The 13534-nt window shown below is 33.7% G+C and overlaps 1 protein-coding gene across 1 annotated transcript; it reads left to right on the top strand.

The window, feature by feature from the left end:
- The first annotated feature begins 1823 nt into the window (after positions 1-1823).
- On the top strand, positions 1824-13414 carry LOC145596133 (putative sugar phosphate/phosphate translocator At3g11320). The gene is made up of 8 exons (XM_081652558.1): positions 1824-1981; positions 2096-2324; positions 2436-2475; positions 7351-7684; positions 9454-9928; positions 10456-10559; positions 10677-10905; positions 12850-13414. Exons 1-8 carry the CDS (start codon positions 1914-1916, stop codon positions 12994-12996), a joined length of 1626 nt encoding a protein of 541 aa, XP_081508684.1. The 5' UTR covers positions 1824-1913; the 3' UTR covers positions 12997-13414.
- Positions 13415-13534: the final 120 nt, after the last annotated feature.

Below are 13534 nucleotides of genomic sequence, written 5' to 3'. Positions count from 1 at the left end.
TAGATGATACATTGATACTAAAAGTTAATAGATTAGAGGAAGATGATGTTGCATTAATAATATTACTCTTCATAATCTAAAACAACTAAATTAGATCAAATTTATTTTCTTGGTTGACTTTAAAATTGGAAATCCATTATATGTGCTAGTCATGCTAGAAAACAATGTACCAAATACCAATAGACCCTCAATAGTCAATACTCCTTGATCATCCATTAAAATAAAAATACCTCAAGTCTTCAACCACGTACAGGAATGCGGTGCTGCAAATTAAGACTTCGTATTCACGTTCTCCCCTTCTATCCCTACCAATTAAGAACAATGACACAACTTTTTAGCCTTCAAACCACAATTGATTTGAGATCCCCCAATACAAGTATATATTATAAAAGATAAAAATGAACCTATAATGTTTGAAACAAAAAATCAATACAGAATATGATTTACAATTATAAGAAATAAAATTATAAACCAGTAAAAAAAAAAAAAAAAAAAAAAAAAAATTCACCAACTAATCCCTCAATTTTAACAAATGAAATTCAATCAATTTAATTCACAACATGGTATAATAGCTTGCAATATATTTTACACAATTAATTAATCATTTGATTTTTTTTTTTTTTAAAAAAAAACCCAAAATATGAAAACCCAAAATACTTTGAATAAAACTTAGACAAAGAATGATTGAAATTAAAAAAAAAAAAAATAGAGCACATATAGATAGTTTTAATGGAAAAAATGGAATACAACTAAATCACCAACCAAAACATCAATAAATCAACACGGTAGAAAGAACAATGGATAGAAGGGTGCAGGTGGTGATTTCGAAGGAAATTAAAAGAAAAAAGAGAGGAGAAGCCTTCATACCAACGATACGAGCATTATTTTTGGCTTCTATTTTTTTAAAAACAAAATCTTTAAAACTACTTTAAGAGGTTTTAGTCTTTAAATTTTTCCGAAAAAGTTGTAAAGATGTTTTTTAAAGCTATTTTGCCACATTGTTTTGTTCTATTTTGAGGAAAAACTAAAACAAAAGTCTAAAAATGACAAAGATGCGCTTTGAATAAAAAAAATTGACAATAATGCCTAAAGCGGTAAAGCCCCTTATGTTAGTTGGCATCCACGGTTATCTTGACAATTAGAGCTATTGATACAAATATGTAATATGAGTACAAAGTATGGATGTACATCAATACATGGAAGTCAACCAATCAAGGGACTAATTATCTAGACAGTAAAAACACAATGTAGTTGATAAAAATGACTTTCACATTTTTCTTATGAAATACTTGTGGTATAAAGGTTATAATGCATTCATCCTAATCTATTGTCTATACTTTTTTCATAGAGTAAACTAAGAATTTAAATTTAATTGCGTGATAAAATTACTATGTAATAATGCTTCTAAAATAACTACATTAGTGGTTAGTCATACACAAAATGGATTACATCAAATTGATAGTCGCCAAAAATGAATGTCTAACATCGAGCATGAAATGAAAATTTTGAATGGAAATGAATGTGGAGAAGGACCTGCCTGACTCCATTTGTTTTGAAAATGTAATTTCTTCTACTCATGCAATTTGTATGTAGATCCTCTATCAATGATTCTACAAAATAACTCAAAATGGTTAGACTCTATATGTAACCGAAAAAAATATTACCAAATAGGAGTATTGTTTTTTGTTAAAAACCCGAACCTGGCTCGAAAAAAAAAAAACCCGAAAAGTCCGGTTACGCCCTATGTAACTCGCACACCCAAATAGGCCAAATGTATAAAACCTACCTAATAGGCCCAAATCAAAGTCCAATACCCTAATTAAACCCTAGCTTCGTCACCTCTTAACCTTTCACCCCCCTGCCTCTTTCCCCTTCCCCTGCAATCTCAAGCTCAACTGCCAGAAAACTCAAAAATGGTGAAGGGTCGTCAAGGCGAGCGCGTCAGGCTCTATGTCCGCGGATCAATCCTCGGCTACAAGAGGTAATAACCCAGATTTCTCTCTTCAAATCTTCAACTGGGTATTCTTTGATTTTCTCAATTCATGAAAATTTGATCTGGGTTTTGATTGTTGTGTTACTTGTGTACTGTAATTAGGTCAAAGTCGAACCAGTACCCAAACACTTCTTTGGTTCAGATTGAAGGAGTTAACACTCAAGAAGAAGTAGCCTGGTATTTGGGTAAGAGATTGGCTTACATTTACAAGGCTGAGACTAAGAAGAATGGGTCCCACTATCGTTGTATTTGGGGCAAGGTTTGCAGACCTCATGGTAACAGCGGTGTTGTTCGTGCTAAGTTCACCTCCAATCTTCCTCCTAAATCCATGGTATATATATTTTTATTTGTTTTCTTTGCTTTTTGATTCAAAGTTTTTTGAAAAGTTGATTTTTTTTTTTTTTTTTTTTTGCTGATTTAGTGATTTATATTATTGTTTCAGGGTGACAAGATTAGGGTTATGATGTACCCCAGCAACATCTAAGGTATTTGTTACTGTTAATTACATTTAGTACTTTGTATAATATTGCAGTTTTATCCATTTTGATTGTAATTTATATTGGCGTGATATAGAATGTATAGTTGTATACATGCTATGTGAATGAAGTTATAGCCTAATTTTTTGAAAGAATGTGGTTAGAGATACTTTGGTTGTGAGTTTGTGACTGTGGTGGTTAGGGGGAATCAATAGCAAATTGCTGTTTAGGGTAATGAAGCGTATAGATTGTTGATTTTTTTGGTGTAATTGGCCATAGCAGGTTTTCTCTAGAGATATTAGGGGTATTAGGGGGTGTTTGGTTCAAGCATATTAGGTATAAGGTATGGGTTTGGAATGACCAAAACCCATACCTTGTGTTTGTTTCTTGAAATTTCATTTTTCAAACCCATACCTCAAACCCCCAAGGTATGGGTTTTTGAAACCCAAGGGGGGAGGTGGGTATGGCTCATACCCATACCTTTAGTTTAAAATTAAAAGGAAAACTATCATTCCTAGATAAAAACCAAACACATGAAATCAAGTATCAAGTTCCAACCCCATACCACCCAGGTTTCATTCCTCATTCCAAACCCATACCATTGTTTGAACCAAACGCCCCCTTAGTAGGGTAGTGCCAATAAGGTGATAATGCTTATAGTTTTTGGTGTGGTTGGAGCTTGGAGAGATTAGTGCAGTTCAGGATTGAAATTGTTTGAGACTGATAGAGTGCTAAGCTTGCATTAAGTACTTGGATATATGAGGTGTACCATATAAATCTGTTTGAGATACACTGAGATGCCATATAATATCTTAGATTCTTAGTAGAAAACTCGATGTCGTATATTAGGACTTGGGAGCTTAATATGTTTATGTAACTAGGCTCTAAGTAATGGGAGTGTCATTGATTTAAATTACACTATTACAGAATGTTAATTCTATTTTATTTGATTTTAAGTAGAATGGGAATAGTGAGCTGTTTTGCCCTCCAATTGTAATTGTTGTTTATAGTTAGGAACTCAAACATTCCTAAGCCAGGATGGTTGTAACAAGGATTGTAATGATAATTATCATTTTGGTTGATGAGCTAAGTAACCTATGTTGTGCTTATGGATAGTAGTAATAAAGAGGGTAATATGTCATTGTGTCTATGTTCTCTTTTAGGGTATTGAAGCTCTATTTTTTGTTTATTGGTTAAGTACATAGAAAGAAGTTGTGGCAGTAACGTGATTTTTGTTACAAACCTTTGTTCATTGTTTTAGAAATGCCAATGGACTTTCTAAAACACACTTCCAAAAGTCATGGAATGCTGATTTAATCCTTTGCGATTGTCAAGTAATGATAATAAACAGAGGTGTTTTTGAAATGCTATTGTTGTGCGAGCTGGAAACCAAACTTTCCTGTTGTAATAAGAACTATAATGTGTGACTAGTTATTTTTGGTATTATGCTAAGCTTCTTTGTTCTTCAGAGGATGACTGTTTGTGAAACCCGGGCTTGCTTTCTACTTCCATCTTTCTTGACCTGTACCTACTTGAAAATTTTTACATCATTGTTGAATTTTTAAGCCTTCTCTGTTAACATGATATTCCCGCTTATTATTTGTAAGTAGATGAACAAACTATTGTGTGGTATGATCTTTTGGTAGATTCATTTCAGCTGATAAACATCACAATTCTATAGGCTAACTACTTGTTTACTACTGTCTTGCAGGAATTAGCAATGAGAGATGAAGTGTGGAATTGTTGGAGGAAAGCTATTCTGTGAAATTCCAAGAAGAGCCATTTTCTTGACATTTCTAACTTGTAGTAAGATGGTGTTATTATCTGGTCATCTTTTTTTGCATTAGAATGTATTGAATATTTACATGACACCTGAAATTTTGGATCTAATCTGATTTGTTTAGTATACTACTGCTGGTTGTCTGGTGTTAAAAGAAGTTACTTGCTCATTCATGATCGCGTCCTCTGGCATTACAATATTCATGATTGTTCATTTTGTTATGATCTACATAGTCTCTCTTTGATACTTGCTGTTTTATGTGCTGAAGCTACTGGTTTTGGTTGATTACTGCTAAACTGTAAGTTGGGTGTATGTGTCAATGTGTGTAGCAATTAAGCGCTGTAGAACTTTAGAGCACTCGTTTACAGGTCTGATTTGAGAATGATCCGACCAAGTTACATGAACTTATGTCTGATCTTTACGAATATATTGACATGGCATTAGTCGCATTACCCAAATGTTGAAGTGATGACCTAAACTCCAGCAGCATACCTTATTTTGTTGACTCATCTAACTGGAGAAACTAGAGTCATGAAAGTTGAACATGGCCTCTGAGAGCATTCTGTAAGCCTTGTAAGCTGTATCCAGAGTACTCCTATGGCTGTAACCTTTGTATCTAGTTTGTAATTATGTTATGCGTTTCATGTTAAAAATAAACTTGCTCGTTTCCATGGTGTGTCAATTGTTTTTCAATGGCACTATAATCGTTAGCATGTGTATTTGAGTGACATGTAAAACAGAGTTTGGTTATAACTAAGTCTGTAGTTTTAACGCTTTCAAAACTGGTTGTCACACTTCTCACTACATAAAAGAGCAACTGAAATGACTAACTGAAGTTGAATGGGAATAGTCTCACTACAAAGAAAGAGCAGCAATCAGCATTATTATATGGGGGAGTGAGGGCTAAACTGTCAGGTGTGAAAATATACTACTACCCTTTTTGTTTACCCCAAATTCCTCTTTGGGTGTCCTAAGATTGTTCAATTGCCTTGTTAGTAGATCCCTCAATGGAGCAATAAGAGAAGATTGAGGGAGTATATGATTCCTGCAAATTGAGTGAGCATGTCTAGCCAGCTTGATAGTCTGGTACTCTGGTATAACGTGCAATTCATGCATGCATGTTACAATCAACAAGTATAATGTGTGCACCAATTTCAATTTGTGTAGATTGCATGCCTCTTTTAACAAGTTCACGTCAAACAATGGCATGTTCACATCATTATTTTTTCTAAATTTTTTAAAAAAAAAACCAAGGACTATATGAGAACTTACGTATATGACATTTATATATTATGAATTATGATCATATGATTAAAAACTCCAAAAGTGAAAGAAAACGTACGTGATTCACAACATGACGATGCGCATGTGTTCCTTGTATCGAATTTCTGTTTTTTCTTGATTTAATTTTAAGAAGGGTCAAGTTGCATCTTTGTAAATATAAATTCTATATTCCTATACCTTCGTACTAACTATACCCCCTTATGCGAATTTGACCTTTCAAAAAGGCTATATTGATATATATTTAAAAGTTAGTTGATGGGTATCTTTCATGACAAACAATATAGAAACTAAGAAAAGCTTAGGTAGGTAATTAGTTAATTTATATATTGTAGTAAGTAGTTAGATCTTAGATTTAATAGATTATACTCCCTTTGTTCCAACTTTCAAGGTTTCAATATACTTGTCATTATCATTGCTTTTACTACTCACCAAACGAATTGAAATGAAGCGATTTGTTTAACATACTTCAAAAGTTTAAATCTAATCCTTTTGCCTATCTTGTGCAATTGTGATTTGATGCATTCATGGGTGATGGTGTAACGTAATTGAACATTCACCATCGAAATCACAAAGTGGAAATAAAAGCAATCATTAGTTGCAAAATGTAATGATGAATCGGAGGTAGTACTTAATATGTCATTTTTGGTAGGAGTTTCAAGTAGCTATAAATTTGTTAGTATTTGAATTTCTTAGAATTATGCTCTTTTTTAAACTGAGTAATATTTTATACTTCTTTAAAATTGATGTCTCTTTAATTTTTAAAATAAAAGGTTATGACAAGAAAATATTAGACCCTCATTATATATTTTATTTGGAAGTAAAAAAATAATTGGGTGCTTGTCATGAGCCAAAAAATCTAGAATAGTTTACAGTATTTCTTGGACATACACCTAAGCAATTTGAATGAATTATAATTCATGAAGATCGGACTTGTTGAATTGTTCGAAACTGATTTCCCTCTTTATGGTACATGTAGTGTGCATATGACTTTGAGTGGATCATCATCTTCAATCACATGATTTTTGTAAACAATAAGGTAAATTATCACTAAAGCAAAAAATTAGTTGTAAATCCACATGGTTGTAGACCCATAAATTGATAGTGGAAGAATAGTAGAAAACTTAAAAAATTAAGGCGACTACTTTTTTAGTCATGGTACCTTCTTAGATAAGACTCCAAAAATTGTTAATTTTCCACATTTGCTTGGTCCTCTCTAAATCTCTAATTCCTTAGTTGGGTGAGTCACTCAAATAATGTTCAGGATTAAAATAATAAATGAATGATGAGATAATTACCTTTACATTTTTCAATGAGTTGGAGTATAATACTATTAAATCCAATATAAAGACATATATTAGACCATATGTTGACATGTCTTAGCTATTTCCTCCGTTAACAGTTATTTGCAACATTTACTAAAAAAGGATGCTACCTATTATTTGCAACAAACTTATTTCTTTCCTATTTTAGTAACTTTTTTCTGTCAAAATGACTAAAATACCCTCACTTAAAAATTATTAGCACATAATACTACACATAATTATAAAACATTATAACCTTAATTCAAATTACTTATCTTACCCTTCCCACCCTAATAGTCAGAATAATCTGTATTTGTCAAAAAAAAAAAAAAAAATCAGATTATTCATCTCCCCATTATCTTTCTCTCTCCTCCTTCATCTCTCAATTCATCTTCTTCATCTCTAATCTCTTTTCGAATTCTAATCCATCCTTATTTGTGGGTTTCAGATCTGGTTTTTTGTGGGTGGTTTGATTGATTTGTGGTTGGATTTGGTGGCTTGTGGGTGGATTTGCAGGTTGTTCGTGGGTAGGTAATTGGTTTTTGGTTCGTCGTTCTTGGTGGTTCGTCGAAGGGTTTAAGTGGTTCTTGGTGGTAATCGAAGGTTTTCCGGTGTTCGTGGTGGACTGGTGGTTTTCGGTGGTTTTGTTTCGTGGTGGTTGTGGGTTTTCGGTTTTGATTCGTGGTGGTTCTGGTGGTTCGTTGGGTTTTGCGGTTCGTTGGGTTTTGCGGTTGGGTTCGTGGTTGGGTGTCGATGGTTTTGGTGGTGGTTTTGGGTCATGGGTTTTGGAGGGTTTGGTGGTTCCGGTGGTTTTGGTGGTGGTTTTGGGTCATGGGTTTCGGTGGTTCCGGTGGGTTTGTTGGTGGTTCTGGGTTTTGTTTAATTTTTTTTTTCTTTTTTTTTTTCATGTAGGATTAATACTTAATCACATACCCCTATTTTTCATTAATCATGCTTAAAAACTTTTGCCTAGGAGTCCGCGCATGTCGCTTTCGTTGCAAATAACCGTTAACGGAGGTAGTATTAAAGTTCAATATTTTAGATATAGTCAAATTATATTTGGTAGGTCATGGTGGATTGGTGGAAGTTCATTCATTCTTATTGTGCACACCCAAAAAATAAAAAATGTATCGAGGAGAATAATTGCAAGGTGTTAATTTCTAAAAAAATTATTGAGAAAGTATTTTATTAGGTTACTACTTATTTATTTATTTATTTATTTTTTTGACAATACTACGTATTGATATTTAAAATAAGTAGATGTCGATATGAATGATAGTTTTATAATCTTCATGAATAAAGAATCAAATTATCGACTTGATGATCTATCTTTCTATTACCATGAGACTATGTATTGTTTGTTGGCAAGTTAAGATCAATCATTTAGTTGAAATTTATATGAGCATGTAATTTTGTATTTTAATTTTTATAAGTTAATTATGTATCATTGGAGAAAATGAGGCGCATGTTGCTTAGAGCACGGTTAGAAGTTGCTTTTCAAATAATCAAATGCTAAATCTCTTTTAAAATCCATACTTGTTCCCTTACCCAAATGCTGAATTGCATAAGTACCTTATCCATCCATTACTCATCTCACTCATTTGCTTCTAACACCCACCAAATTCAATTATGCAACACCAAATCAACATTTGTAATTAGGATTAGCTCTAAAGTGATATTACAAAATTATACCTATAGTTTACCCAAAAGACACATTTGAAGCCCGCTTACCCTACTTTACCAATCTTCCTTTTATCATAGTGGTGAATCACATGTAAACAACAACTTAAAAGATCATTTATAAACAAAAATACGAGTAGTTGTATTCAAATACTTGAATATGCTGGGTAAAAGTGTAAAACGCATGAGTTGATGAGTGTGGGAAAACTGCACAATTTTTTACTCACCCCCACTCATATTCGATTCTCTACCTTAATTAAAACAAACGTGGGGCACAATATCCACAAACTCGCCCCATTTCACACCATTTAATCCTTAGAGAACACAAACTAAACTTCACTATCTCAAGTGTTTTAAAAATTTATAAATTTTCAATTTTCATGACCAATAATTTTCCAAAAATTAAAGGTAGAGTAATTGAGTAAAGGACAAATAAAATAAGCAAAAATTAGAAACAGAAAACGACTCTACTATTAAATCTTTTCCTTTTTTTTTAAAAAAATCTCTTTAATAGAAACGACCGACGACTCACCCATCATCCGCCATTGCTAATATCTTCAATCTCTCTCCTCTTTCTCTCTCTTCAAACACACAATCAACGTGTTTTCACCTTCGAACTTTCTCTCTCTTCCCTCACCTTCTTCTCACATTCCCATTTCACAAACCCTAAATTCGTCGTCTTCTTCAACCTACGAAATTCCAAATCCTCCATTTTCAATTCCTCCAATTTTCTCTCTCCTCTGATTTTCGACTTCATTGATTGGTTGATTAATGTGATTCGTACAATTACAGCAATTAAACCTCTGTATTGTTCGATTCACTTTTCGAATTTTCGATTCCCTCAAAAATGTCAGATCTCTAGCAAAAATTGAAGATCCACATTCAATTTCTAGGGTTTTGAATTTGTTCGTCGTTTTTCTGGGCCTTAATTAATCAATAATACGAGGTTTCGAAAATTCAGAGGAAAACTAAGATGAAAACGACGAGCAGATTCTTCACAATAGGGCTGGTAACAGCATGGTATTCATCGAATATTGGGGTATTATTGCTGAACAAGTATTTGTTAAGCAATTACGGGTTCAAGTACCCGATCTTCCTTACTATGTGTCATATGACTGCTTGTTCATTGCTGAGCTACATTGCTATAGCTTGGATGAAGATGGTGCCAATGCAAACTATCCGATCTCGAGTTCAATTCTTCAAGATCGCAGCTCTTAGTCTTATTTTCTGTGCTTCTGTTGTTAGTGGCAATATTTCATTGAAATATCTTCCTGTTTCATTTAATCAAGCAATTGGGGCAACTACACCTTTCTTCACTGCTGTTTTTGCTTATCTTATGACGTTTAAGAGGGAGGCTTGGCTTACTTATGCTACCCTTATTCCTGTTGTTACTGGAGTTATTATTGCTAGTGGGGTAATCTCTTATTTCCTTATTTTAACTTCAATTTCTGTTTATTGCGAATTGTTGTTGATTTTTTGGAATTGGGTTTTTTTTGGGGTTGTGTTTTGATTTGTTTTGTCCTGTAAAGATTGTGGCTTTCGGTTATATGTGGATTTTGGGAGATTACATAAATTTGTTATTGAACAACAAAAATAGGATGTGTAAGGTTGATTTTCCTTTCATGACTAGAGGAAGTTAATGTATTTGTTTAGGGGTCCTTATTGTTTTATTTGAATATCAATGAATCTTATATGGGAGGTTGAAGGAGGCATTAGCTGTAGCTTTACTGATTTAGTGGTAATTTTGCAAAATTTTGTCAGGTATTAAGTGAAATAGATTTATAGATGTTAGTTTTTTGATTGATCTGATGAAGTTTCTATAACAGTTTTTGCTTTTGGGGTTGCCTTTCAATGTTTAGATGTTCTAATTGCTGTTTATTGATGACACTGTGTATTTTTGTAGTGTTTGATGTATTTTTTTGTTGCTGTTGACTTTTGTAGAGTGAACCGAGTTTCCACCTTTTCGGGTTTTTAATGTGTGTTGCTGCAACTGCTGCCAGAGCTCTTAAGTCAGTGGTTCAGGGAATTTTGCTGTCCTCTGAAGGGTAATGATCATATCCTATTCATTGTTTTGTAGTTTATTCTTTCTCATTTTGATGAGTTGCTCATTTGCTCCACATTTGTTCGTTGGAGACTAATTATAATTTCTCATGCTTACTTAGGGAGAAGCTCAATTCTATGAACCTCCTCCTTTATATGGCTCCAATAGCTGTTGTTTTCCTTCTCCCTGCAACACTGTTCATGGAAGAAAATGTGGTTGGTATAACACTGGCACTTGCAAGGGAAGACGTCAAGATTGTCTGGTACCTATTGTTCAATTCTTCTCTGGCATACTTTGTGAATCTGACCAACTTCCTGGTCACCAAACATACCAGTGCTTTGACCCTCCAGGTATGCAAATGAGATTTTATTGCCATTGTTTGGTAGGAGTGTTGTATGGTGTGTTTTGCATGCTTCTATGAAGTGACTCCTTGTGTTGTTGCTTGTTTATGAATTCCATGTTGTGTTTCTGGACGAAGATTCTCTCATGTTTAGTATGGTAAAATCCCCCCTTTCCTCTTTCTGAAAACCACTCCCTGGAGATCTGAACCAACAGTAGCTAAACATGCCCTTTCATGCATTCATATGTTTTAATGTACCTGAGCTGCAAACAAATTGGGTGTCTTATTTGCAGTTATGTTAAGAACATGATAGTTTGGGACGGTGTTCAGCTTACTTTCATCTACAGATGATGAGAAAACTTACATACTTAGCTTATTAGATTTGAGAATGAACATTGTTGGAGGTGCCCGCCTATTCTTATAGCCGTATAGGTGTTCTTGTGATACTTGTCAATGCATGGATAATTATGAATCATTAAGTTTTTCATTTAGGAGTTCTCTTTGTTGTATGTTCTTGATAATCTCACTGCAACCATGCCACTTTAATTCTGACATGTTTACTCATTTATAAGTTGGTTAAGATTGTAAACAAGTGCTATAACGGATACGAGTAGAATATCTAATTTAGCAGAATAGTAAAATCCATTAATCCTTTTTCATTTAGCAGTTGACGAAGCTGTTTCTGTTTATAATATCTAATTTTAAAGCTTCATTTTTGATACTTTATCTAGATTATGCAATTCACTGTAGCCTGAAACTTTGAGTTGGTCTTACTGTTGGACTATCAGTTTGCTTCTTTGAGTCCTATACTCCTCCATTCATCCTGAAGTCATTATTGAGATGATGTTAATGATAATGCTGAATACTTATGAGGCATTTACCTGTTTGAATTTCAGTTTTATCAAGTCATTTATAGCCAGTCTCACTAGAGTCAAACCGACCCACTCCTCCTTTTATTTCTTTTTCTCTAATAGAAGTTCATAAGAGAGGCCAAGAGGGAGATATGTTGGGATTAGACTTTAGGGGCAGTATACAAACTACAAAGATGCTCAGTGATCTTTCGTAGCTTTTAGTTATTTGCAAGTTGACACATTGAGGCCTGAAAATTGAAGTGAATCACTTTACTGCAACATTTCTGATATGAGGACATGAAGTTATGCTGCTACTTCCAATTAAAATGTTATATACCTGTGCATTTTACAAATCTACTTCTGTGTGAATTCTGGATCGATCACTGCAGCTGTGATCTATACATGTTATTTGTGAATACCTTTCTTTCTTTCCTCCGTGTATTGGCTATTCTTTTGTTTTAAATCATGATATTGGCGGATAATTGGTTATTCCATCATCAGATGAAAGGAGGGCATTAACCTTGACCCTAAAGTCAATTCTTAAGCTTTGCTTGATATTTTTATTTTGTAAGTGGATGTATAAGAGGTTTGATTGGTAGATATAGTTATTGGAGCTTGGAAGTGGGTGGAGGAGCTAAGAAAATATTTTGATGGCAAATTACAATGTACTGATCAGTTGATCTGCTCACGAAATGCAATATGGTTCATAAAAATGAAAGTGTTTGGTGATCATATTACCAAATTTGAATTGTGGTGCTTGTCTACTGTTTGCTATCTTGTAATCCAGTATTTACTTTGGCAATTGGTGATTGTTGTGTTTGGATATCACTTAATCTGCACTTTCATTCTGTGTTGGAACTTGGAAGTAGAAAGCTTCCCTAACCTCTTAAATACCTTGTCATCCATAAAACATCCTGTTCTGTTAGAATATATGAATGTCATTAGTTAGCAATTTAGCATATTGTCAATATCTCATAAGCTTCTGTTGTGTTAATCTGCAGTTATGTTTGTAGTTGTGGTTTTTTTTTTTTTTTTGTTTGTCTACGTTTATTATACGGTTATACCAGTACAAGTCAATAATAGGATTTTATTCATTATGCCAGGTCCTTGGAAATGCAAAGGGAGCAGTTGCTGTTGTCGTCTCAATTTTGATCTTTAAAAACCCTGTCTCAATTACCGGGATGCTTGGTTATTCCCTCACTGTCCTTGGGGTCATTCTTTATAGTGAAGCAAAGAAAAGAAGCAAATGAACGAGTTGAGATAAATGATAGGACATAGCTTTGCTCTTATTATTCCTACCTCCGAGGAACATAATTGACATCATGAAGCGAAGGGTTGACAATACACTTGAAATTGGAGCCAAAGGTTCAGCATTTGTATTTCAGATTCTCCCCTGTAAGTCAATGGGGATGGATTTTTGCTTGTAATATCAACACCACAGATGAGTTAGTCAACTAAATATGTAGGGGTTAAAAAGAGAAAGGAAATTGAAAGGCAATTAGCATCTGCTGTTTCTTTATTCTTTGCTTATATTGGGTTCTGAGGGGGGAATATTTTGTATTCTTTTAGCAAAAAGTTGTAGAATTGCATTCTCTATACAGTCTGTCCTTTTAACAGTTCAAAATTGAGTAATTAATTAAATACATTCATCGGTTAAATTTCTTAAAATTTGCTGGTATATCTGCTAGTGTGGTGTGATTCTATCAAGAATATACTCATTGAGTCATTGTAATAGGTTACTTAATCCAGATCTCCAGGTTTGTTATGTCTGATCGCTGGGATATGTCT

The sequence above is a fragment of the Chenopodium album genome, chromosome 19 (assembly GCF_948465745.1).
Source record: "Chenopodium album chromosome 19, dcCheAlbu1.1, whole genome shotgun sequence".
Classification (NCBI taxonomy): domain Eukaryota; kingdom Viridiplantae; phylum Streptophyta; class Magnoliopsida; order Caryophyllales; family Amaranthaceae; genus Chenopodium; species Chenopodium album.
This window is presented reverse-complemented; position numbering and strand designations above follow the sequence as displayed.

Bases quoted from the DNA above. Each gene is read 5' to 3' on its own strand.
- LOC145596133 (XM_081652558.1), top strand. From the start codon at position 1,914: ATGGTGAAGGGTCGTCAAGGCGAGCGCGTCAGGCTCTATGTCCGCGGA. The intron at 1,982-2,095 runs GTAATAACCCAG...TACTGTAATTAG, and splicing joins TCAATCCTCGGCTACAAGAG to GTCAAAGTCGAACCAGTACC. The intron at 2,476-7,350 runs AAGGTATTTGTT...GTGGATTTGCAG, and splicing joins GATGTACCCCAGCAACATCT to GTTGTTCGTGGGTAGGTAAT.